Source organism: Hyperolius riggenbachi, chromosome 5, assembly GCF_040937935.1.
Source record: "Hyperolius riggenbachi isolate aHypRig1 chromosome 5, aHypRig1.pri, whole genome shotgun sequence".
Taxonomy (NCBI): domain Eukaryota; kingdom Metazoa; phylum Chordata; class Amphibia; order Anura; family Hyperoliidae; genus Hyperolius; species Hyperolius riggenbachi.
This window is the reverse complement of record NC_090650.1, coordinates 308,957,757-308,980,988: the sequence shown is the minus strand read 5'-3', so window position 1 is coordinate 308,980,988 and position 23,232 is coordinate 308,957,757. Positions and strand designations below refer to the sequence as shown.

General features: G+C 43.0%; 1 protein-coding gene across 3 annotated transcripts in view; it reads left to right on the top strand.

The window, feature by feature from the left end:
• LOC137518828 (microtubule cross-linking factor 1-like) overlaps positions 1-23,232 on the top strand; it is a 145,079-nt gene that overhangs the window by 53,583 nt on the left and 68,264 nt on the right. For 2 of the 3 annotated variants that reach the window (XM_068237188.1, XM_068237187.1), the window contains exons 3-6: positions 5,145-5,204; positions 7,781-9,100; positions 9,798-9,944; positions 22,777-22,896. In XM_068237188.1, the coding sequence (XP_068093289.1) occupies positions 5,145-5,204; positions 7,781-9,100; positions 9,798-9,944; positions 22,777-22,896 (1,647 nt within the window). The remainder of the gene's footprint in view (positions 1-5,144; positions 5,205-7,780; positions 9,101-9,797; positions 9,945-22,776; positions 22,897-23,232) is intronic. The other variant, XM_068237186.1, reaches the window with a different exon arrangement.

The window sequence follows — 23,232 nt, the reverse complement described above, 5'->3', positions numbered from 1 at the left end:
ATCTTTTTATAGATGAAACATGTCGAGCACATTGTGACACTGTATATATGTATTGCACTTCCCCATTCCTTAATCAATCCCCCTTTTATGATAAGGCTGTATATGGACTTTGAATAGGACCAGAATCTTGAAACACGGGTGTCTTAGAGTACGTTTGCATATGCTTGCAGGGATATGACACTGTCTGCAGTGCATTGCTTTGAATGAACATAAACTCTGGGCACTATGTGACTGGCGTATTTGACACCAGCCACTATCTTAAATGAATGATTGTACAATACTGATACAGGTTGAACAGGGATATCTAGCTACACCCCATTGGCTGTTAATACACAGTAAATGGGGGGATCAGCAAAGACACCTGCCATATCAGTTTGCTGACCTATTGAGGTCCCACTTTGCAGTGTTGGACTGGGAGGTGGGAAAGTTGAGGAAATCCACTTGCTGGCCAAGCAGCAGTAATCATGTGTTGCTGCTCACAGTGAAGACTTGCTACTTGTTTCTATTGAGTGATAACACAGGGTTTCTGCTGCTTGGCCAGCAGGTGGATTTCCTCAGTTTTTCCACCTCCCAGTCCGACACTGCCACTTTGTTGTTTTTAATATTATTAATAAAGACTGACAGTGTTTGTAACAAATGTGGCTAATACATCCACATTTCATTTGTACAGGTAGGGTCTATTGAGTCTATCGACTAACGTGTTGCAAGTTTAAATTCCCTGTGCATACTTTTGGTTTGTTGCAAGGACTCTATAGGACCAGGCTCGGACACTGCCGGCGGGAGCTCGGGATTTCGCCCGCCAGGCCTCCCTTTTTGTGGCCCCTGGGGCCCTGAGCACTGCAGGAGGGGGCACAGCGCAGGAAGGAGGAGCAGCGGCGGGCACAGAGCAACAGAGGGGGGGGCAGTCTCCCCCCCCCTCACCTGAGGGCTCTCCCTTCCGCGCTTACCCCTCCAAGCTACAATGTGCGTAATGTGCGGTGGTGTAGACCAGAGCGGCAGCGAGCAGGGAACTGATCAACTTACTACTTCCTGTTTCCCGGCTCTGCGTGCCACTACTCTGGTCTGGTCTTCTCTGCTGTACTGTCCAATCACGCTCTCACTGTGCTTCCTGTGAGAGCATGATTGGACAACAGAGAAGACCAGACCAAAGCAGCGTCAGGCAGAGCGGGATGCCAGAAATAGTAAGTAGACAGGTTTTGCCCTCTCACTGCACATTGTAGCCTGGAGGGGGAGCGGCGAAGAGGGGGGGCCCAGGTGAAGGAGGGAGGGAGACTGCCCCCTCCCCCCCGTGCTGCTCTTCAATCTGGCATTTTGTGGGGAAATCTGCCGACAATCTGGTTGCATTTTGAGAGGAAGTTTGCCGACAATCTGGTTGCATTTTGAGGGGAAATCTGCCGACAATCTGGTTGCATTTGGAGGGGAAATCTGCCGACAATCTGGTGGCATTTTGGGGGGAAATCTGCTGACAATCTGGTTGCATTTTGAGGGGAAATCTGCCAACAATCTGGTGGCATTTTGGGGGGAAATCTGCCGACAATCTGGTTGCATTTTGTGGGTAAATCTGCAGACAATCTGGTTGCATTTTGAGGGGAAATCTGCAGACGATCTGGTTGCATTTTGAAGGGAAATCTGCCGACAATCTGGTTGAATTTTGAGGGGAAATCTGCAGACAAACTGGTTGCATTGTGAGGGGAAATCTGCCGACAATCTGGTTGCATTGTGAGGAGAAACTGCTGCTAGATTTTTTTTTTCTTTGGGGGGGTCGGCCCTCCACCATGTGGTCTGAAAAAAAAATGGCCCTCCATGCCCACGAAGTTGGACAGCACTGGACTACTTAATATTTTTATTTTACAGCATTTGACTACTTGATGAATTATCATGAGTCATGTAACTACTTGATTATTTTATCTAAAATGTATCTGGTCAGACCCACTCTCTGTGAATAACACCGCTACTTATTTTGTGTATTTTTTTGTTATTTTGTGTATATTGCAAAATTTCTAGAGTACATGCATATGTGAGCCCAAAATGGGAGGGGGGGAGGGGGGGGGCAGCGGGCCCCAGGCTAAAGCTTTCCTGGTGGGCCCTTAGTGTCCCAGTCCGACCCTGTATAGGACCCAGAGCCTTCCCTCTCCTTAGGTGAGTATCTGTTTTGGGTTTTTTTTTATTTAGGCTTTAAAGCGGTATTGTCACCATAAAAATCTAATTTCAACAGCAACTGGTCTGAGTTATTAAGTAATAAGGATGCTAATCCTGCATTCAAAACTTTTTCTGCTGTTATGGTTTGGAGTTATCAGATACTTTATGAGCACTGGCCCTAGTGCCAAACAGTGCCAAAGAGTTGAATGCTGGGAGTTCTTTTTATCTATAATATATTCCTCCTCTTCCATTTATTTCCCTGGCTAGCTTTCTTATCTGAAACACCTCTGCTCATGTGTGTTAACAAGCAAGGCTGAGGTGACTCAGTGATTGGCGGATAAGACAGTGTAGTTCCTAGTATACACCTCAGTGGGGAGTGTCTGAAGACTCTGGGAGGAGCGCAGCTAATGAATACACAATGAGCAAGAGAAGGGAGGGGGGGGGGACAAGAGTCAGGGAGGATATGATGTCAGCATTAGCTTGGCAAGATGGCCACTGCCTAGAATAGGATTTTCTGCTTTTCCTTTATAAAATAAACAGGAATCAGTACGTGGATAGCACAATACATCTGTCGGTTGTTCTTTAAGCCCCATCTACATGATACGATTCTTTGTGTGATTCGATTACGATTCTATTTACAATCCGATTAAATCCGACATGTCCGATTGGGATTTGATTCAATTTGATTTTCCATTGTTTTGCAATGGCAAATCGAATTGAATCGAATCCCTATTGGACATGTTGAATTTAATCGGATCGTAAATAGAATCGTAATCGAATCGCACAAAGAATCGTATCGTGTAGATTGGGCTTTAGATTCCCTTTAACCTGAGCTGCTCTGTGTTCACAGAAGCGGTTATGTACTGGCTTAGCTGGCAGAGAAGATTAGTGGTGGGTGGCTGCAATGGCAGAGGAGAAGTCAAAATACACCATCAGTAGGAAAGCTTTCTTTGTGGAGCTCTTACTCTCTTTCTGTACGTATCGTTTATGGAAAGACAGCTGTAATCTGTATAAATGAAGCAGATTTATTGTTTGTGCTCAGTTGGTTATTAAGTTGCTTAAAGCTTGCCAAGATATTCCAGCATTGACTTGACATGTCTACATCCTTGGTGATAGTAGTTACAGTATATAGAGTTCACACAGTCAATTATGGCTGGCGCTGCTTCCACTACAGAGTAAAGTATCCCTCTTCATATGATCTGTGTTTTACCCAGCATGACCTCACTGCTAGACGGCAGCATGCAGTGTCATAATCCATGATTATAGTGTATCATCTGCTAGCCTTGCTGTGCCTGGCTGCTCAGTGAATGGCGCACACATTGTGCTAGGAAGGGGCCACTGCATGAATCTATATTCTTAGTTTCTTTGTGATACAGATATGGCTTCTGTTTAGTCTGTGATGATTCCTAAAGTACAGCAAATTAATTTGTAAAAGCCTATCTTACACACACAACCCCCCCAAAAAAAAATAATTATTGACTAGAGCAGTGATGACTAACCTTGGCACTCCAGCTGTGGTGGAACTACAAGTCCCATGAGGCATTGCAATACTCTGACAGCTCTAAGCATAAGTCGGGGAGGCAGAGGCATGATGGGATTTGTAATTTTGTCACAGCTGGAGTGCCAAGGTTAGCCATCACTAGACTAGAGCATTCAGAAGCTGAAATCTGGTTGATGTGTTGAAGTTCCATGTTGGTTTTTATAGTACCTATTAGGAATGAGCACAAAGTTTAGGTGAATTTCCATGAAAACATAAGAATGAAAGGTCTTTCCTGGTGTCTATGCAAAAAAGGCGAGGAAAAATTGGCGCTAAATAGTGGTAGAATATTGGTAATTTTACAGATATTTTACTATCCGCTGCTTGGAATATCAGTAATTCTACAAAGTCTACTATCTGCAATAGTAGAATATTGGTAATTTTACAGGTGGGATATAACCTTCCCCACCTATTCTTAATACTGACGTTCCCCACCTACTATTAACACTAACCTTCCCCTCTCTATACCTAACACTACCCTTCCCACCTACTATTATTTTGCTGCTATCTTACATCAGAGTTCGGCAATAGTGTAGCCAAACTCCAGTGAACTACTGTTCCCAGCATGTGCACCGCCATTCCTACATAGTAACAGAACTGTGCTGCATCTATTTTACTACTGTTCCCAGCATGCCTGCTACTGCAGAGTTCCGCTAAATAGCAGTGGAGCTCTAGCAACGCCATTTTACGTGGTTGCTTCTGATGCCTGCTATTTTTATCGGGGATCCCCTTGCACCCAAATTTCCAACTATAGCCGGTATTTCCCTAAATTAATCTGGGTGCCTATGCCAGTGCCCAAATTTCCCTGATGTCTCTTGTGACCAAATCGTCCATTTTGCTTTCCCATCTCTAGCCATTGCAGGTTCTCTTTGTTCAAACATCACATGATCATCACATAAGCATGGCAACCTTCCCTGTGGTAAATGAAGAAACTATATTTACAACTGTGCTGGCACTTGGCTTGTCCAAATGTGTCTGCTGAAAGGGCCTAGCTATCAAACCTTGCTCTGCAGTGTGTGGGGGCATACCTAACTAAGGGTGTCAGTTCACAATCAGCAGACAAAAGTTTCAAGTCTATATGCTGAATACACACCAACCGTTTCCGCGTCGAATGCGTCCGTCGATACGCATCGACTCGATTATTTCCGAGCATTTCAGAACGCATTTCGATGATTTTTAGGTCGATTGCCATGTAAAGTATGTCAAATCGACCAAACGATCCATCGAAGCTTGAATCGGACATGTCGGAAATAATCGAATCGATGCGTATCGATGGACGCATCGAACGCGGAAACGCATGGTGTGTATCCAGCAATAGGTACTATAACTACAATTTGTTTTCCTATGGGTCCTTTTCTTTTGCTATATATTTACTGATACAGTATTACAATTTCTTATTGTATACTTATTAAACTTATTATTTGTTTACATTTTTAGATTAACCAAATTCCTTATCTGACTTTTTCAGAGTTCTTCAAAACGAAGAGGAAGTCGAGAAATGCACAAAGATAAGAAAAGTCCGATCCAGGTATTTTGGATTCTCCGCTGTTGTAACTATGTAACAGTGCATGTTTTATGAAAAATGTTTTTTCAATTGATTAACTAAAATAATGTTATAACAACACATTCTGTGCACAAAGAACAAATACAACTGCCAAGAAATGTGTGTATGGGTTAGGAGTATACAAAATATCAGGGATGGTCAGTGAGTTACAAATAATTTCAAGTTGATGCTAATACTATGGTCATTTTACTGCAAATATATGCAGGTTGAAAATAAACCAATCCAATGCAGCCACGGTAGCAATTTGACTGGCCATATTCAAGCTGCCTAAATTTACATAAAATCATGAGGATGTGGAATTGGACATTGCCATTCTTTTAAGCAAGGGAGTGACACATTTTGCAGATGTTTATACAGGAGTATAAGGGCTTTTAGCCTCATCACACTTTCAGTTAACATCACCCTTATAAAGGACATCCAAAGTGAAAATAAACTGATGAAAAAAAAACAATTGTATCAATCCTCCTTCTCTTAAAAATGACTTTTTTAGATATCCCACGGTTTTATTTTGTATTTATCTAGATTGTAAGTTTTTACTGTTTCGTTGCCTCTGCTCAATGACACCTTCATTGAAGTATGCCAGAGCTCAAATCTATGAATTATTGACCCTTTTAATCTCTTTCCTGTTCTCAGAAGCCATTTACTGACTGGAAAGTGTTTTATGGCTGTAATTACTTATTAGTGAGGGTTATGCTATAGTCTGACCCAGTCCGACCAGGTCCCGTCCCCAGAAACTGTCACTTGCATGCCTGATGTTTAACATTTTCAAGCAGAGAAAGAAAATAAGAAACACAGCATAGTTCTTTGTGTGCTTGGGACTGTACATACACATGTCTATCTCATCATGTCACATGTCACCTTGGTTGTCCTTTAATGATGGCTGTCTAATCCTTAGGGCTATATTTTGGGATATGAGTACTGTACACACACGCTATATCGGCCATAGCTGAACAGTGTGTACTGTTGAATGGAGAGGGGAGGATGGACAACGGATATTGCATGACTGAGCGGTATCCTGCAGTGTACGTAAAAAAGGAAACAATGGGACTCATTCATGGATTGTTGGTTGTACAATGTTTAGGGAGCCAGCGTGCTGTATTGTAAACAACTTTGTGAGACAAATGTACACATGCTAGATTCTTGGCAAAGATCTTGCAGAACGATTATCTCAGCTTAGTTTTTTTAGAGCATGTATACAAGCCTTGAGATGTTTTGAATTTGAGGAAAGAGGAAGACTGACTAAGGTAACTACAGGTAATGCAGTGTGCTTTTGAGATAGCTGAATGACTGTTTCATTACAGTAAGGGGCAATAGAGGAAAATGAGAGTGATACCTTTATTGGCTATGCAATTAATGTATGCATTCTGGTGTTTTGAAAGTTGGGGTTCGTTTTGACAAGTTTGACATTATGAGAATAACTAAAAAAAAAAAAAAACACAAATACATATCTGGGAAATGTTTGAGAATGTAAAGTGGAGACAATAATTAACTCAGTTGTACCTATCAGACATCCATGAACAGATGGCTGATAAGCACTTGGAGATAAGGTAGGACAAAGGAAAACAGATAAGAAGTAGAAAGGTAAATCTGCATCTCTTGTGCATACAGGTGACATTGAAGGTCATAAAAGGAGATCACCCAAGAATTGAACTCCATCCCAATCAGTAGCTGATACCCACTTTCTCATAAGGAATTTTTGTGTGTGATTTCAGCACCAGGGTGCTGACATCACACTGTGGGAGCCTTGTTGCATTGTGGGAAATAACAGCTGTTTCCAACTGCCAAGAAAGCAAGCAACATCTCCTTCTCACTGACATCATCTGCCAGCAGTAAAAATGTATGGCATAGTTCAATCTTAGGTAAAGTGACAGCTTACAAAAGTTTTACAGCCCAGTTAAACTCTGAATTGTTTAATGTTCTCTGGTGGTAAGAAATTACTGTATAATGATAAGAATCTGTTAAAGCTGCAGTACTGGCCACCAAGTGTTAATCTCAAAGTAGCTGCTCAGCAGTGAGAGCTGCTGCTTAGCTAGGAAACTCCCAGATAGCTTGCAACTGCACACTTTTGTGCTACCAAATGAAAATTTCACTGGGATGGATGCAACACATGTGAAAATTGTGTTAGTAATGGCATAAGCCCCTGTTCACCCTTAATAACCATGAAAAATCTGGGGGGATTAACTAACGGTTGAAATTAGATGAGAAAATATTTTCAACATCCTATCTAAGAAAATATTTTCAATATCCTATTTTTTCTTTTAAATACAAAAAACTGTTAAGAGAGTCTCTGTTTCAGTGGTTCCTAATTATTTCTCTATAGTGTACCACTATCACAACCTTTGCATCATCTGAGTAATTATGGTATTGTCCAAAATAACCACCCACCTACATTTCTAACATACAGCTTAGGCATAATGTCCACTGGTCCAGTAGCAGGTGTCACACAGTTAAGAAAGCATTGCTATAGCATGTAAGTTTTTGTAAAAGGAATGTTTAGAATGATAGTAAAACAGTTTCATTGTATATTTTTTGATGTGCAGGAGGACAGCGCTGATTTAAAATGCCAACTTCAATTTGCAAAGGAGGAGGCAGCACTAATGCGGAAGAAAATGGCCAAACTTGGAAAAGAGAAGGATGACTTAGATCAGGAACTGGAAAAATATAAATCAATATATGGAGATGTAGAAAGTCCCCTCCCAGCAAGAGAGACCGGCGGCCCGCCCAGCACTCGGGAAGCTGAATTAAAACTGCGTCTTAAGTTGGTCGAAGAGGAAGCTAACATCCTGGGCAGGAAAATAGTGGAGTTGGAGGTGGAAAATAGGGGCATTAAAGCAGAAATGGAAGACCTCAGGTGTCAGTATGAAAAAGAATTTCTAAGCAGGGAGTATGTTTCAAGCATTCCTACCTCACCATTTGGTGATTCCATGGAATCTGCCACAGAGCTACGTCGCCATCTCCAGTTTGTGGAAGAGGAAGCAGAGCTGCTGCGGAGATCCATTTCTGAGATAGAGGATCACAATAAAGAGCTCACAACAGAGCTGAATAGATTCAAATTTGGTCCTGTTAAGGACCTTGTCTGGATAGACGACAATTCTTCCAAGTGCAATGGGTCCGTACAGGAAGAGCTGAAGTCGGCTCATATCCAGATAAGTGAACTAAGTGCTAAAGTAATGAAACTTCAATATGAAAACCGAGTTTTACTATCAAATGTTCAACGTTATGACCTTGTATCACACCTTGGAATGCGTACAGCGAGTCCACGTGATAGCGATGCTGAAAGTGACGCAGGCAAAAAAGAAAGTGACAGCGAAGATGGACGCCTAACTCAACCAAAGAGAGAAGGTCCAATTGGTGGGGAGAGTGACTCAGAAGATGCCTATGAGAAAACATCAGGCTTTGAGAGTGTAAAACCTTCTGAAGTAGGTGACAGGTTCGGTACAGACCTGGTTAAACTGAGGGAAGATGCACACTCATTTATGAACATGAAACATGAGGCTGAGCGGCTGGGGAAGACAGTTGAACGCCTAATTACAGACACAGACAGCTTGATCTATGACGCCAAGTTGCAGATGACAAGCAGTTCTGAGGAGGTAGTATTAAAGGGTTGTCCAGACAGAGGAGATGCCACCGGGTCAGAGCTTTTAAGCAGCATCAATAAAAAAATGAAGGTATTCAAGAATGAGCTGCATAACTTTCTGGAAATGGTTGAGCACACAGGAGAAGGTCTGAAGGAGCATGCAGAAGACTTGTCTCCTATGCCACAGCTCACCGAATCCTCTAGTTTCTTGTCCAACCTGACGTCTGCATCTCGCGATTCTCCAATTGGAAATCTTGGAAAAGAAATGATGACTGACTTTCAGGTAAAAGAAAATGTGCCTGGTTTATTAGCTTTATGTTCTGCTTTTTGGCCATTAACAAATACACATTTTTCCCCCCCAATTCAATTAAATCAGTCAATTTTATATGTTTAGGATTACCATAATATATAAAATACATTTCAAAAAGCAAAAAAAAAATACCCTGCAACAATCAAACTGTAATTATTATTTTTTATTTCATAATTTCATAAATCTAAAACAAATGTACCTTTAAGGTGGAGCATTTAAGTTATTAAGATCTTTTAATAGTCCGCATTTATACCGCATACTTCCAATGGAAGCTCTTACCATTAAATGGGGAAAAAACTTGTTTTACGCTGCTGCTTTCATGGCCTGCACGTTTGCAGTTGGTATGACATATGCATCTCTCATTGCATGCGCGCCTCATAACCAGTGTTTGCATTCTTTTTTCCCCCTTGTTTTTTCTCTTTTACTTTCCAGATGTTTCAACCCATCATTTTGCTCATTCTCTTTTTGGTTATGTTTTCTTCACTGTCTTACGCCACCATATTTAAGTTGGTCTTCCTCTTCACGCTTTTCTTTGTCTTGTAGTTTTTCAGTTGTCTGTCTACCCATTTTTTGTTTTGCTTTTTGTTGGTTTGTGTTAGGTTTTTTTTTTTATCTTCCCACCCTTTGTCTTTTTTTATTTGTGTTTATATACTACCCATGCACCTTGCAGTCCAAGCTGAGGGAACAAATGGAATGGCCACCTCTCCATGAGCATGAAGAAGATTCCCATCATCTTGTAAATCATGAGTCACATCGCAGAGCAGATGGGGACAGTAGAAACCACAGGACTGGAGACAAGGGCGGTTTCAGTCTAGAGGTCAGCAATGTTGAATAAATTATTACAAGTAGTTCTACATGTCGTTTATAAAGGGACCCTGTGGTGGGTTCAAGTTTACTAATCAACTACTATATCCTGGAAAAAAAATCTGGATTTTTTTTTATTTAGGATGATACCATTTCTTATCCTGTAAAAGTGTTCTTCTTTCTAATCCAGCCACATGATAGCCATATTTGCAGCTCTGCCCAGCCTCTCTTCTATTTCCCTTTTCACCCCCTTCCTTCTAATGTGATGTGTACTGTCCTCTGATTTTTTTTTCATGTTAGCTCTAGACCGAAATGAGCACCATCATCAGGAGAAAGGGCATGAGGAAGGACAGAGCAGAGAGATTGGACAGATGAAAAGATCTGTCGATACTATGGTCAAATTTCAACACGGTTTTCAGCTTGCCGTAAAGAAGCCGTAAAAAACAACACTAGTATTTTTTTTTTACTAAACACTTCTGTTTCACAGTGCATACATATACTTGGAATCCCTTCCAAACTGTAGGATTTTATTATATTTAGAGGCAAAATCTAAAGGTGGCCATACATCACGCAGCTTGTCGGCCGATCGCCATCCAATTTAATTATTATAATGGGGTGAAAATCGGTGCCGCCAAGAGCATGCCCAATCGACGATGCAACCAATTGCGGGTTATAGTTGGTAATTCTATTCCAACAATGTCCTGCGCCAAAACTATGTACCTTGTATACCCTTTACGGGGAGCCAGTGGAGAATATATAATCCTAAAGTGCAAAAACATCAATACTCCACTGTCTGCTATACAAATTCACTTTATTCAAAATCGCTAGTACAAATCCCCCCCAAAAACCCATTTAAAAGAGCAGATCTGCAGTTTCTGTTCTAAGCTGACTAACAGCCGGCTGTGTCACTCATTCAGGACTCACATCACCACCGCATGCACACAATAGGGTAGACCTATCACTCCCGGGAGTAGCACCCACAGTCTGCTATTATTGGACAGTTCACATTAGTGCTCCAGAGCTACAGAATCCCTTATGTGGCAGCAGTATGCTGTGTTGTCAATACTTGGGAGCTATATTCACCCTGCTGGCAGGTTTAATTAGGGCTTGTTAGTAAGCGCTTGTGGTTGTTATCAGCGTTAGTTCATGCAAAGCAACGTATTAGAGTTTGCCAACGAGGGCTCTCACCACCTCCTCTTATGCAAGGCTCCTGCAATTGGTCTGGTTCACAGTCCTTGTGTTATACATGCCGCTCATGCTCCATCCACTCCGCGCTACCCTGGCCACGCAAGCCTGCTGCTCGGGGTCTCCGCTCCCAGCGTGTAACAATCACGGCTGTCGGGGAACTGGAAGTGACGTCACCGCTCTGCTCCGCTCATCACTAGTATCGGCCGCCCACCGGCCTTCGTCAGATGATAGTGGGCGGCTGTTCCAACCTTCATTAAAAAGTCTTAGCATTCCTTTTCATTTGCATACTCCTCCCCTCTGCTGCCTTAAAGCAGTATATTCCAATAGTAACAATATCATTGTCCAGGCCGTTCTATTGTACATTGCAAAGTGGAGAGATTCCTTTATATTATTATCTTACATTCAGTATCATTCGACAGTGTCCATGATCAGTATGGAATCATATTTAAAAAACTTCAAATATAATCACCTAGCTGCACATACTTGCGTTTACCAGGCAACCAATTCACATGCAAATGAAAAGGAATGCTAAGACTTTTTAATGAAGGTTGGAACAGCCGCCCACTATCATCTGACGAAGGCCGGTGGGCGGCCGATACTAGTGATGAGCGGAGCAGAGCGGTGACGTCACTTCCAGTTCCCCGACAGCCGTGATTGTTACACGCTGGGAGCGGAGACCCCGAGCAGCAGGCTTGCGTGGCCAGGGTAGCGCGGAGTGGATGGAGCATGAGCGGCATGTATAACACAAGGACTGTGAACCAGACCAATTGCGGGAGCCTTGCATAAGAGGAGGTGGTGAGAGCCCTCGTTGGCAAACTCTAATACGTTGCTTTGCATGAACTAACGCTGATAACAACCACAAGCGCTTACTAACAAGCCCTAATTAAACCTGCCAGCAGGGTGAATATGGCTCCCAAGTATTGACAACACAGCATACTGCTGCCACATAAGGGATTCTGTAGCTCTGGAGCACTAATGTGAACTGTCCAATAATAGCAGACTGTGGGTGCTACTCCCGGGAGTGATAGGTCTACCCTATTGTGTGCATGCGGTGGTGATGTGAGTCCTGAATGAGTGACACAGCCGGCTGTTAGTCAGCTTAGAACAGAAACTGCAGATCTGCTCTTTTAAATGGGTTTTTGGGGGGATTTGTACTAGCGATTTTGAATAAAGTGAATTTGTATAGCAGACAGTGGAGTATTGATGTTTTTGCACTTTAGGATTATATATTCTCCACTGGCTCCCCGTAAAGGGTATACAAGGTACATAGTTTTGGCGCAGGACATTGTTGGAACAGAATTTGAAGCTTTGAGGGTCCTTCGCTGCCTAAACATTGATTAAAGCTTAGCGTGCAGGAGCACAGCAGAACCCCCCCCTGGGGTGTTTTTAATTAATTTGAATAGTCAATACCATTCAGGAACATGGCATACTCATTAACTGCTGAATTGGAAACTGATATGGTTTCAGCTTTTGAACAAGTAAATATAACATCGTCTGGGCAAAAGGGAGATGATAACAAGGAATGGAGACGCACCTTTCGCACACATAGGAGGTTAACTCTTAAAATGTCGAGGCGTAAGTGGACTGTGGCTACACTTGAGTCTTATATATCCAAAAAAGTTATCCCATGGGGATTAAGAGAAAAAATCAAACCATCAGGGCATTTGATGAACCCAAGATTCTTGCCCAAATGGAAACAGGAATGTATTAAGAGGGGTTTGAGAACAATGCTTATGATGAAAGAGGAGGAAGAAATTCAGGTAGAGGAGCTGCAAGTTGAAATCGAGGAGAGCCTCGAACGAATGAATAGTTTTGGGGCTCACCCCGAGTTCGAAAAATTTAACACTCAGCTGAAAAAAGAGATAGAGATTACCCAAAAGAAAATTAAAAACGTCAAGAGGGAGAAATTCCTGATTGACGTAGAGGAGTGGAAGGAAGGTGCATGTTTTGAACATCTTCCTGGACAGCCTAGAACTAGATCAGGATCCGGGTCAGGTGAATCGGTGGGTTCAGGGAGGAGAGATTCCACAGATAAATCGGTGGGTTTTTTAGACGACAGTGGAGAGGACGAAGGAAAAGAGGAGGGAGGGGAAGAGGTACAAGAGGGAATCAAAAAGAAAAGACCAAAGAAAAAGAGGAGACAGAAAAAAGACCCGAAATCCATTTTGAAAAGGGAACATCTGCCGAGGGCAGTCAAATCCAAGAACAACACATAGATGGGGAATCTCATGAAGTAGCCACCGTCCATGAGATGCTCAACATAATCAATCTGTCAGATTTTAAGGTGGAGGATTCGCACAGGAAAGTGTTAAACAGAGGATTGTCTTTCTGTCCCACACATCATGGTGACCATTTTGAAGTGTATAAAGATTTGCGACTTTTTTTGCGGAGAGTGCTGTTTAGAATTATGTGGGCTAAAAAGTCACAGCAGACAGGGGAACTAACTGAAACGCAGGAGACCGACTTGACAGTCTCAGACAGACAGGCCCTGATTGACTTGGAAGCCCTACTAGATACCAATATAGTTGAGACACAGAACACAGACGCACGACCGATAGCTTATACAAATTTGAAACCAAGGTCAAAGTACTTTCCTCCTTTGTCGCTGAACTCACATTTGAAGACGTTCGGTGAGGCAGTTGAAAGGGAGTTGAGGTCCCTAAACTGGCGACCGTCCGTCCCCAAAAATTTATCTCCAGATGAAGATCGAGCGCTTCAGGAACTGCGACGGGCTGATTCAGTTGTGGTGAGGTCCAGTGACAAGGGAGGAAATGTAGTGTTGTGGGGAAAGGAACTATATTTAAATGAGGTGTCAAAACAGCTAGGACAGCAAGATGTATATAAGAAACGGACAGCGGATCCTTTTCCTGAGATTGTCAAGAGATTAAATGGGAGGTTAGATGAGGCATTGAGGCAAGGTGATATTAGCCATGATGAGTGGAGGTTCATGAAAGTTGACACCTACAGAATCCCCGTGCTATACTTAATCCCAAAGGTACACAAGAACACGGAATGTCCACCGGGTAGACCGATTGTATCGGCAATAGGTGGCCCTTTTGAAAAAGTCACCGAGTTCCTGGATGAAAACCTGAAACATTTAGTGGAGGAATTACCTTCATATGCACGGGACACACGACATGTATTGTACCTATTGGAGGGTATACAGGTTGGTCCTAGTGACCTCCTTGTAGGTATAGACGTTGAAGGTCTCTATACCTCAATCCCCACATCATGTGGGGTTGAAAGCGGCTGAGTTCTTTTTAAGGAACGTGGCCAAAATGCAGAGAGGTAGGTGCCAGCTAGTCATGGACCTTTTGGAGATGGTTCTCACTTGCAATTGTTTCAGATTTGATGCGTCCTTTTATCGACAGATCAGGGGGACCTCGATGGGCGCGGCGTGTGCCCCAGCCTATGCGTGCCTTCACCTGGGCCTCTGGGAGCGCCAGGAGGTATACGCTAATATGGCGTTCGGGGCACACGTTGCGTCCTGGATCCGTTATGTGGATGACGTCTTCCTGGTCTGGAGGGGCACGGGAGAGGATCTAGCAGTGTTTCTGGACCATTTGAATATGAATGACAGAAACATCGCTCTGACACATACTGTCGACGAGAAGGAGATCAGTTTCCTAGATCTCGTTATACGGAAAGATGGCCATAGACTGACAACTACAACCTTTAGAAAACCAACTGCAGGTAACACACTACTCCACGCAACAAGCTTTCATCCTCCGTCCTTGGTAAAGGGTATTCCAGTAGGACAATTGATGAGAGTACGCAGAAATTGTACGAACGGGGAGGACTATGAGAGAGAAGCATCTGACATGTGTGAACGGTTCAGGAGAAGGGGCTACAATGACGAAACTCTATCTAGAGCTAGACAAAGAGCTGATGCAGCCCCTAGAGAGAACCTGTTGACGGGAACTATGAGTAAACAGCAACCTAGAGACAATCATGTGAGATTGGTGACACAGTATGGCACACACTGGAACCAACTACGTAAAGCCATGGCCAAACACTGGCATCTCCTACAATTGGATCCTCGAATTATTGAGGCAGTAGGGGATTACCCTAAATTAGCAGCAAAAAGAGCACCAAACCTTCGCGATATATTGGTTAAATCTGATTTTCGAACGGTTACGCCACAATCAACGCGAATGTGGCTTGGACCATCTATGCGACCGAGTGGTATGCATCGATGTGGACGGTGCAGTGTGTGCCATCTATGTGACCGAGTAGGTGATTTCCAGGACTCAGGAGGACGGAAAACTTATGAGATACAATCATTTATAAACTGTGAAAGCAAATATGTTGTCTATATGATTACATGCCCATGCGGGTTGAAATATGTTGACAAAACGACACAGATGCTTAAAAAACGCATTCAGCAACATGTATGCAACATCACTGGAGGTGATGAAACTAGCCCCTTAGGCTTACACTTTATGTTGAATCATGAGAAGAACCCAGAAGGTTTAAGGTTCAAGGGTATTGTAAAGATGCAGATCCCTGGGAGAGGAGGGGACTTGGATAGAAAACTCTGCCAGATTGAATCAGGCTGGATTTTTAGGTTAGGCACTGTAATTCCCCATGGTTTAAACTCTGACCTCCCTTTAGCTCCTTTTTTGCCTCAATGAATAAGTGATAGATTGGAACTTCACATCATAAGCGTTTTGAATGCGCCTAGCAGACGGTTAGCTGTAGTTCTATCTAGCTAGCGGATGCATGTGAATTGGTTGCCTGGTAAACGCAAGTATGTGCAGCTAGGTGATTATATTTGAAGTTTTTTAAATATGATTCCATACTGATCATGGACACTGTCGAATGATACTGAATGTAAGATAATAATATAAAGGAATCTCTCCACTTTGCAATGTACAATAGAACGGCCTGGACAATGATATTGTTACTATTGGAATATACTGCTTTAAGGCAGCAGAGGGGAGGAGTATGCAAATGAAAAGGAATGCTAAGACTTTTTAATGAAGGTTGGAACAGCCGCCCACTATCATCTGACGAAGGCCGGTGGGCGGCCGATACTAGTGATGAGCGGAGCAGAGCGGTGACGTCACTTCCAGTTCCCCGACAGCCGTGATTGTTACACGCTGGGAGCGGAGACCCCGAGCAGCAGGCTTGCGTGGCCAGGGTAGCGCGGAGTGGATGGAGCATGAGCGGCATGTATAACACAAGGACTGTGAACCAGACCAATTGCGGGAGCCTTGCATAAGAGGAGGTGGTGAGAGCCCTCGTTGGCAAACTCTAATACGTTGCTTTGCATGAACTAACGCTGATAACAACCACAAGCGCTTACTAACAAGCCCTAATTAAACCTGCCAGCAGGGTGAATATGGCTCCCAAGTATTGACAACACAGCATACTGCTGCCACATAAGGGATTCTGTAGCTCTGGAGCACTAATGTGAACTGTCCAATAATAGCAGACTGTGGGTGCTACTCCCGGGAGTGATAGGTCTACCCTATTGTGTGCATGCGGTGGTGATGTGAGTCCTGAATGAGTGACACAGCCGGCTGTTAGTCAGCTTAGAACAGAAACTGCAGATCTGCTCTTTTAAATGGGTTTTTGGGGGGGATTTGTACTAGCGATTTTGAATAAAGTGAATTTGTATAGCAGACAGTGGAGTATTGATGTTTTTGCACTTTAGGGTTATAGTTGGTCGCATGTATCAATCAGACATACTGCAAGAAGTAGGGCTGACATGCTCAATCGGGTGCGTTGTGGCAACGCTGTGCGATATTGGGATGAGCAACGAATGTGACAAAACCCCCATCCTAGTGTAAAATGTTCCCTGTGCAGTATACTTTACCCGTCGGTGTCCACAGCTGGCTCCGTGCTCTGTCCACATACACATGGCCCACGTGGTTGCCGGCATATACATGGGTGTGTGTGTGACTTCTACCTCAAATTATTGTATTCCTACTGGGACTGAGGACCAGTGTGAATAATCAGAGATGGGAATCACTGAGAATATCACCTAAAATGTTTTGAATCAGAGCCTTCTGCCATGCTGCCTCTACACTTTGGAACTCTTTGCTACATTCAGCCAGAGAAGCTCCAAAATTTTTAAATCCATATTGAAATATCACCTGTTTGGGCTGGCATTTATATACATGTAGCTAATTTCTTTGTTACATTATATACCATATTTTTCGAAATATAAGATGCTCTGGACTATAAGACACACCTAGGTTTAGAGGGCAAAAACCAGGGGGGAAAAAATACTAAACTTGGTGCATCTATGGTCCCGGGGCATCTTGTAGATGTTCTCTCCCCAATTATTTTGTCCACCTCTTGTCCCCACTTGTGTCCTCTCCTGTCCCCCCTTGTGGCCTCCTCCTGTCCCCCTAGTGGCCTCTTCCTTCCCCTCTTTGTGGCCTCTTCCTGTCCCCATGGTATCCTCCTTCTGTGCCCCCTTCTGCCCCTCCCCCCTGTTTCCCTTTGTGGCCTACCCCTGCCCCAGTAGTGTCCCCCTTGTGTACTCCTCCTGTCCCCCGTGTGGCCTCCTACTGATCCCTTTGTGGCTTCCTCCTTTTGCCATTGTGTCCTCCATCTGTGCACCCTTGTGTCCTGCTCGTGTCCCTTTGTGGCCTACCCGTCCCCTTTGGTGTTCACTTCCAGTCTTCCCTTGTGGCTTCCTCAAGTCCCCCTTTGTGACTTTCCCCGGGCACCGCGGGCATACATCACCTCAACCTTGGAACCCGCGATATCAGCAGCTTCTCCTGGTATACTTCGTGTCCTTGGCGTCCTCCATTCTTTCGCTCCCCCCGTAAAGTAAGTGGCGGCAGCAGCTGTGGGCATCACTCACCTCATCCTTGGAGCCCACGAGATCAGCTGCGTGACTGCTACCGCCACCACCGCCTACTTTGCAGGGAGAGGGGGGAACACACACGCAGCAGTCACGCTGGAGCCGGGTGCCGATCACATCATGGAGCTCTGTAAGCTGACAGGCTTCCGACATTTCAGGTGACATTTTTGTGCATTTTTTTATCCTTTGGAATATAACTCTTTTGGGGAAGAAAAAGTGCTTCTTATATTCCGAAAAATACGGTACTCTGTCACTAACTGCTGATCTGAGATATGGCTTTCAGTCCTGTGAGAGTAACGCACTTACCAAATGTTCTTATTGTTGTAATGTTCTTACCATAGTCTAAGGCCGCTTTTGAGAGAAAAATTGATTGTCAGTAAATTTTTGGGATAAAATATTGCATTTGTTCTAAAATGTCTTTGTTGTGCTAGTTATTTTAAAAATATAAAGTATATAGAAAATAGGACACTTTTAATCTATCGATCCTGAGTCCAAGTTTGCTGCAGTTGTTATGTCGGGATTGTATCACAACAAAGATTTAAATGTCACTGTGTATGTTATGCTTGTAGTGTCAGGTGTTGCCTGAATCAGCCCATGGACAGAAATACATTTTTCTATTCTAGTTTACATACATTTCAGTTCCTGTTCAGATTTCACTATCTCCCCATCGTCTGATTAGACTTGTTTATTGGGCGAGGCAGTTTCCACACAGTCATTTATTTCACAATCAACTCTATTTAGACTGAGTCTGTAACTTTCTACTGCAGAATATAGAAATGGGGGCATACATGAAATAAAAAAGGGCGCTGGTAGTGCCGCTAGTTAAATATCACTAAGGGTAATGATATTGTACTAGTGAATTTAGATTTATTATTTACTGATATTTTACTATGGCTAACCCTTACCCTACCGACATGCGTCCAAATTTCCATTCAATGCCGCTCAAAGCGGCTTTTATCATAGGTACCTATGGCGGCGCAATTTGTTAGGTAAGGGCTCCTACACCCTTTTTTCCTGCTTCGAAGGGGAGGCCCTTATTCAATTCACATTTCTGCTAAGTTTTCTCTTAGATGACATTTTCACACCATATCAATAAAATGCATTTTAAGCCCCCAGCAAGCAAGAAAGTACTCTGAATAATTTTGACAGTTCTTTTTCCCTACTTTTGTTACTTTTTCAATTGCAGAGTGCTGAAATAGTAGATCAAGAAGTGGCAGTCAGGTACAATAGTGTGCACTTTTTTTCTATTACTCTCTGTTAAATAATACTTATATGTAAATAAGTACACAGTATGCCAGTACTTGCTGTCAGTACTTTAGCAGTTTGTGCTGCTAAGGTGTGTTTGTCCAAGATACATGATGCATTTACCCTTCATGTTGATGGCTTTTGCAATATATTGTACCTGGCATATCTAAAATAAAGGACATTGCTGTCTGTTATAACAATGATTTTAGAGGCACAAAGCAGCTGTAATTTGACTGTATCTGTATTCTCCTCTGTCAGCCCTTGTGATAGTTGCCAAATAGCAGATGTAGTCATGAACATTTGCATAATTAAATATACCTCCCTGCTCAGCACTGTTATATAGTCAGTTCAGGAAAGTGAAGTACAGACTCTAAATAATACTTGCTCAATTCAAACCTTTCCAATCAAATCAGCAATCGTATATTTGCCCTTTCCAACCCTAACCTCTGGCACAAGCCTTGATTAGCAGAACATCAGTTAGTGTTCTGTTATGGTTGGAGGTCACCCGTCCGTGTCCTCCCCGCCCCCCACTTTCAGAATGCCATTAACAGTGTAAGAATAGCAGCAATTTAAATCCCCCTTGAAAATCAATAGGCACATTTTGATCGGCTGTTGAAGGCTCCACCCACTTTCCTGAATATTAATCCCAGTCACCCAGTGACTTACTGTGCCAGGTTTGAGGACCCAACCATCAACAGTGCCATCTAAGTATTTACATTTTCCTATGTAAAATAATGGCTGAAATTTTGATTGGCTGTTTTATGGTCCACCCACGTTCACTGAATTTTTAACCTCGGTCATCAAGTCACCAATTTTGCCGAGTTTGGGGACTTTTTCCATTGACGTCAATGGGTGAAATGTGATTGGCTGTTTGTAGCTCTGCCCAGGTATGCAGAGGGTGGGTGTAAGGCCCCAAGATCATATCTTCCCAGGTAGTAAGGGATCTGTATACCATAAATTGTCTGGGACCTGGAGAGATAGTTTACTATACCCGAATGTTTACTATACCCAAGCTTGTTATAACGAGATTATATGGTATATATAGATTTATATAATGCCAACATCCTCTGCAGCGCTGTACAGAGTGTATAGTCTTGCCCCTTAGCTGTCACTTAGAGGGGCTCACAATCTAATCCTTAACCATAGTCATATGTTCATCACAGTCTAGGACCAATTTTAGGGGGAAACCAATTAACTTATCTGTATGCTTTGGGGATGTGGGAGGAAACGTAGGTGCCCGGAGAAAACCCGCACAGACACGGGGAGAACATACAAACTCAGTGCAAATAGTGCCCTGGCTGGGATTCGTACCAGAGACCTGCTAGATGAGAGTTCCATTGATCGGGAAATGCAGGTCACCCATGAGGTAATATTATCCTATTGGGCACTGCATGCAGTAAAACTTACGCTGCACTTGTAGCTATTCTAGCCTGATGTGGCGTAGGATTTACACCACCCGCCGTTTCCGTTCCCGACGCGATCATGCACACCCGAGAGGGCAGATTAAGCTGTCATATGACAGCTGACATCTTCCCTCAGTGATCAGGGGCCATCACGTATGGCTCCTGATCACATGATCACTACGATCGCCGGCGGATCGTAGTGATCACTGTTACAGCTGCGGCGGTAGGGGGGGAAGAAGAGGATCTACTCACCTTCCTGACGTTCCCCCGGCGATCGGTGCTCCGCTCCAGCCGCCATCCCCGCTCGCTCTGACGTGAGGTCCCGGCTTGTTGATGTCATCAAGCAGCTACCCAGAACTTAGCGGCAGTACGAGCGGAGATGCCAGCCAGAGCGGAGGTGTCCACAGCTGCTCATCGCTGAAGCATGGGAGGTGAGTAAAGGCTGCTGGCTACAGGGAGGACTCCATGCCCAGTAGGCCACACTAGGGATTCGGCTGCCTGACCCCCCCTGCATGTAAAATAGCCTGGTCCCTAAGGGGGGTTAAGCAGCCGGTCCCAAAAAGGGTTAAAGAGTGACTCCAGCCACAGCTTTAATTTTAGCTGTGGACAAAACAAGAAGTGGATTATAACCTCTGACAAACCTTTTTCAAGTGTGGGACTTGCCTTTATTTCTTGTTCCTGTGGCATTCAGTATGGGAGGGAGGAGGTGGAAGGAAAACCCACATATTTCAGCTGTTTTTTCATAACAGAACTTGAGAGTAAACCTCTTAACAGGAACGTCTGTTCCAGTGACAACTGGTAAAAGTGGGATTTCCCCTTCTTTTGGGGGATTTCTAACTATTGTATTTCTCTAGCTTATGGTCAGATAATGAGGTTTGCAGTTTTTTGTATGCATTTCATAGAATTTTATCTTGAATCAATTTTGTTTTGTTTTTTAAAGATGTTGCAGTTCATTAATTGTAAAAGAAAAGGAAAATACGTGCTACACCAACACATAGTTTCTCATCTCTTCAGCAACCTCTTACTGCCTGCATACTCCTCCCCTTCCAGTCTGAAGCCTTCTACTAGAGACTGGCAGCCATGACACAGCAGCAAGACAAGGCTTCAGCTCAATCACACTGCAGGCCCATGTGACTAAAGGGGGCATGTTTCAAATTGATGGGCAGTGAGCAGACAGCAGTGTGCTTTTGAGTAGAAATTATGCTTTATGAATTGGTGTATCACGTATTTTCCTTTTTATATTGCAAAATGTAAAATAGATTTTAAAAGACATTTCTATGCTTAGTTTATTCAAAGTATTGTTTCATTAAATGCATATGGTCAACTTCCTGAACTAGGGCTTTAATCTCCCCATTAGGCAAGTCAGTGAGATATTACTAATTCTGAGTTGGTGCAAATGTTGTGCTTATATTATGCACATGTATGCAGTTTGGTAATTGACTAAAGTGCAGCAATTGCTGATCCAGATTTCGTTAGTGGCCGCTCTTGCAGTGACCCACTATCCAGTGACCCACTAGCATGGAGGATTGCTGCTGTGGGTTATGCTCCCCAAATATTGACTCTATGTAGGACACCATGGCCCATATGCAATTAACTTTTCCACCTGAGTTATCTAGGCGATAATTTTCATCTTCTTTTTAAACTAAATTTTCAGCATTTTACAATTGAAAAAGCACCCAAAAGTTGGTGAAAAAGTACTATCAAATTTATTTTGAGTATTTTCTTGCTGATGGCTTCAATGGCATTTTATGACAAGCTGTAAAAATATCACCTAGCTGAAAACTCAGGTGAAAAAGTGAGTTGCATATGGGCTCATGAGCTGCTCAGGAAACAGCCAAGCTGCCCACATGAATGCTGACCAGACATAAAATGTCAGATGAAGTGATCATAAACGATTATCAGTCAGTTTAGAATATTTTTTTTTGTTATGAGATGTGAGAAAGATACAATTTTCTGCTTTTAACTATTCCTGATTAGGAATATATGTTATTTTTAGAGCACTGAACCAGTTATGATCAGTGAAGCTCAATACCTAAGCGGTTTGTGGGTGGGGTTAGAAGCGAAACATGGAAGAAAAAAGGAGTTTGCTTTGAAAGAAAAACATTTGAGTTTGGTTTTGACTTTTATGTTGCTTGTGTATACGGTAGTTTTGCCTGTATGACTCTTCTGTTGTTGTTTCCTGTGTACAGCTCAGCAACTATGTATCACCTGAAAAGAATTCAACATTACGTGAACTGCAGGCTATTCTTGAACAGGAAAGGAGACTTCATCAAGAGGAGCGTGAAAAGGTGACAGACAGGCTTATCCAGGTATTATAAGCCCCTAATCCACCAGCATTTATATGGCCACACACACTTGTCTCCCTAAAGAAGTAAAATCATCCATAACGGGACTGCCGTCTGAGAACTGATTTAACTTCTTATAACATGTGCCCGCTGTGCATCATTGCTAATAATGTAGCCTTTATAATAAGCTCAGTTGTGTTTATTTACTGAGACATTTTTAGTTAAAGAGCAAGATGTATCTCCTGCTAGAAATTAATTACCTATTCACAATGTTATCATAACAAATGAATGCAGTAACTCAGAGCTACCAATGAAATTCTTTGTTGTATTCAATATATGAAACCTAATTGGTTCCTCTGG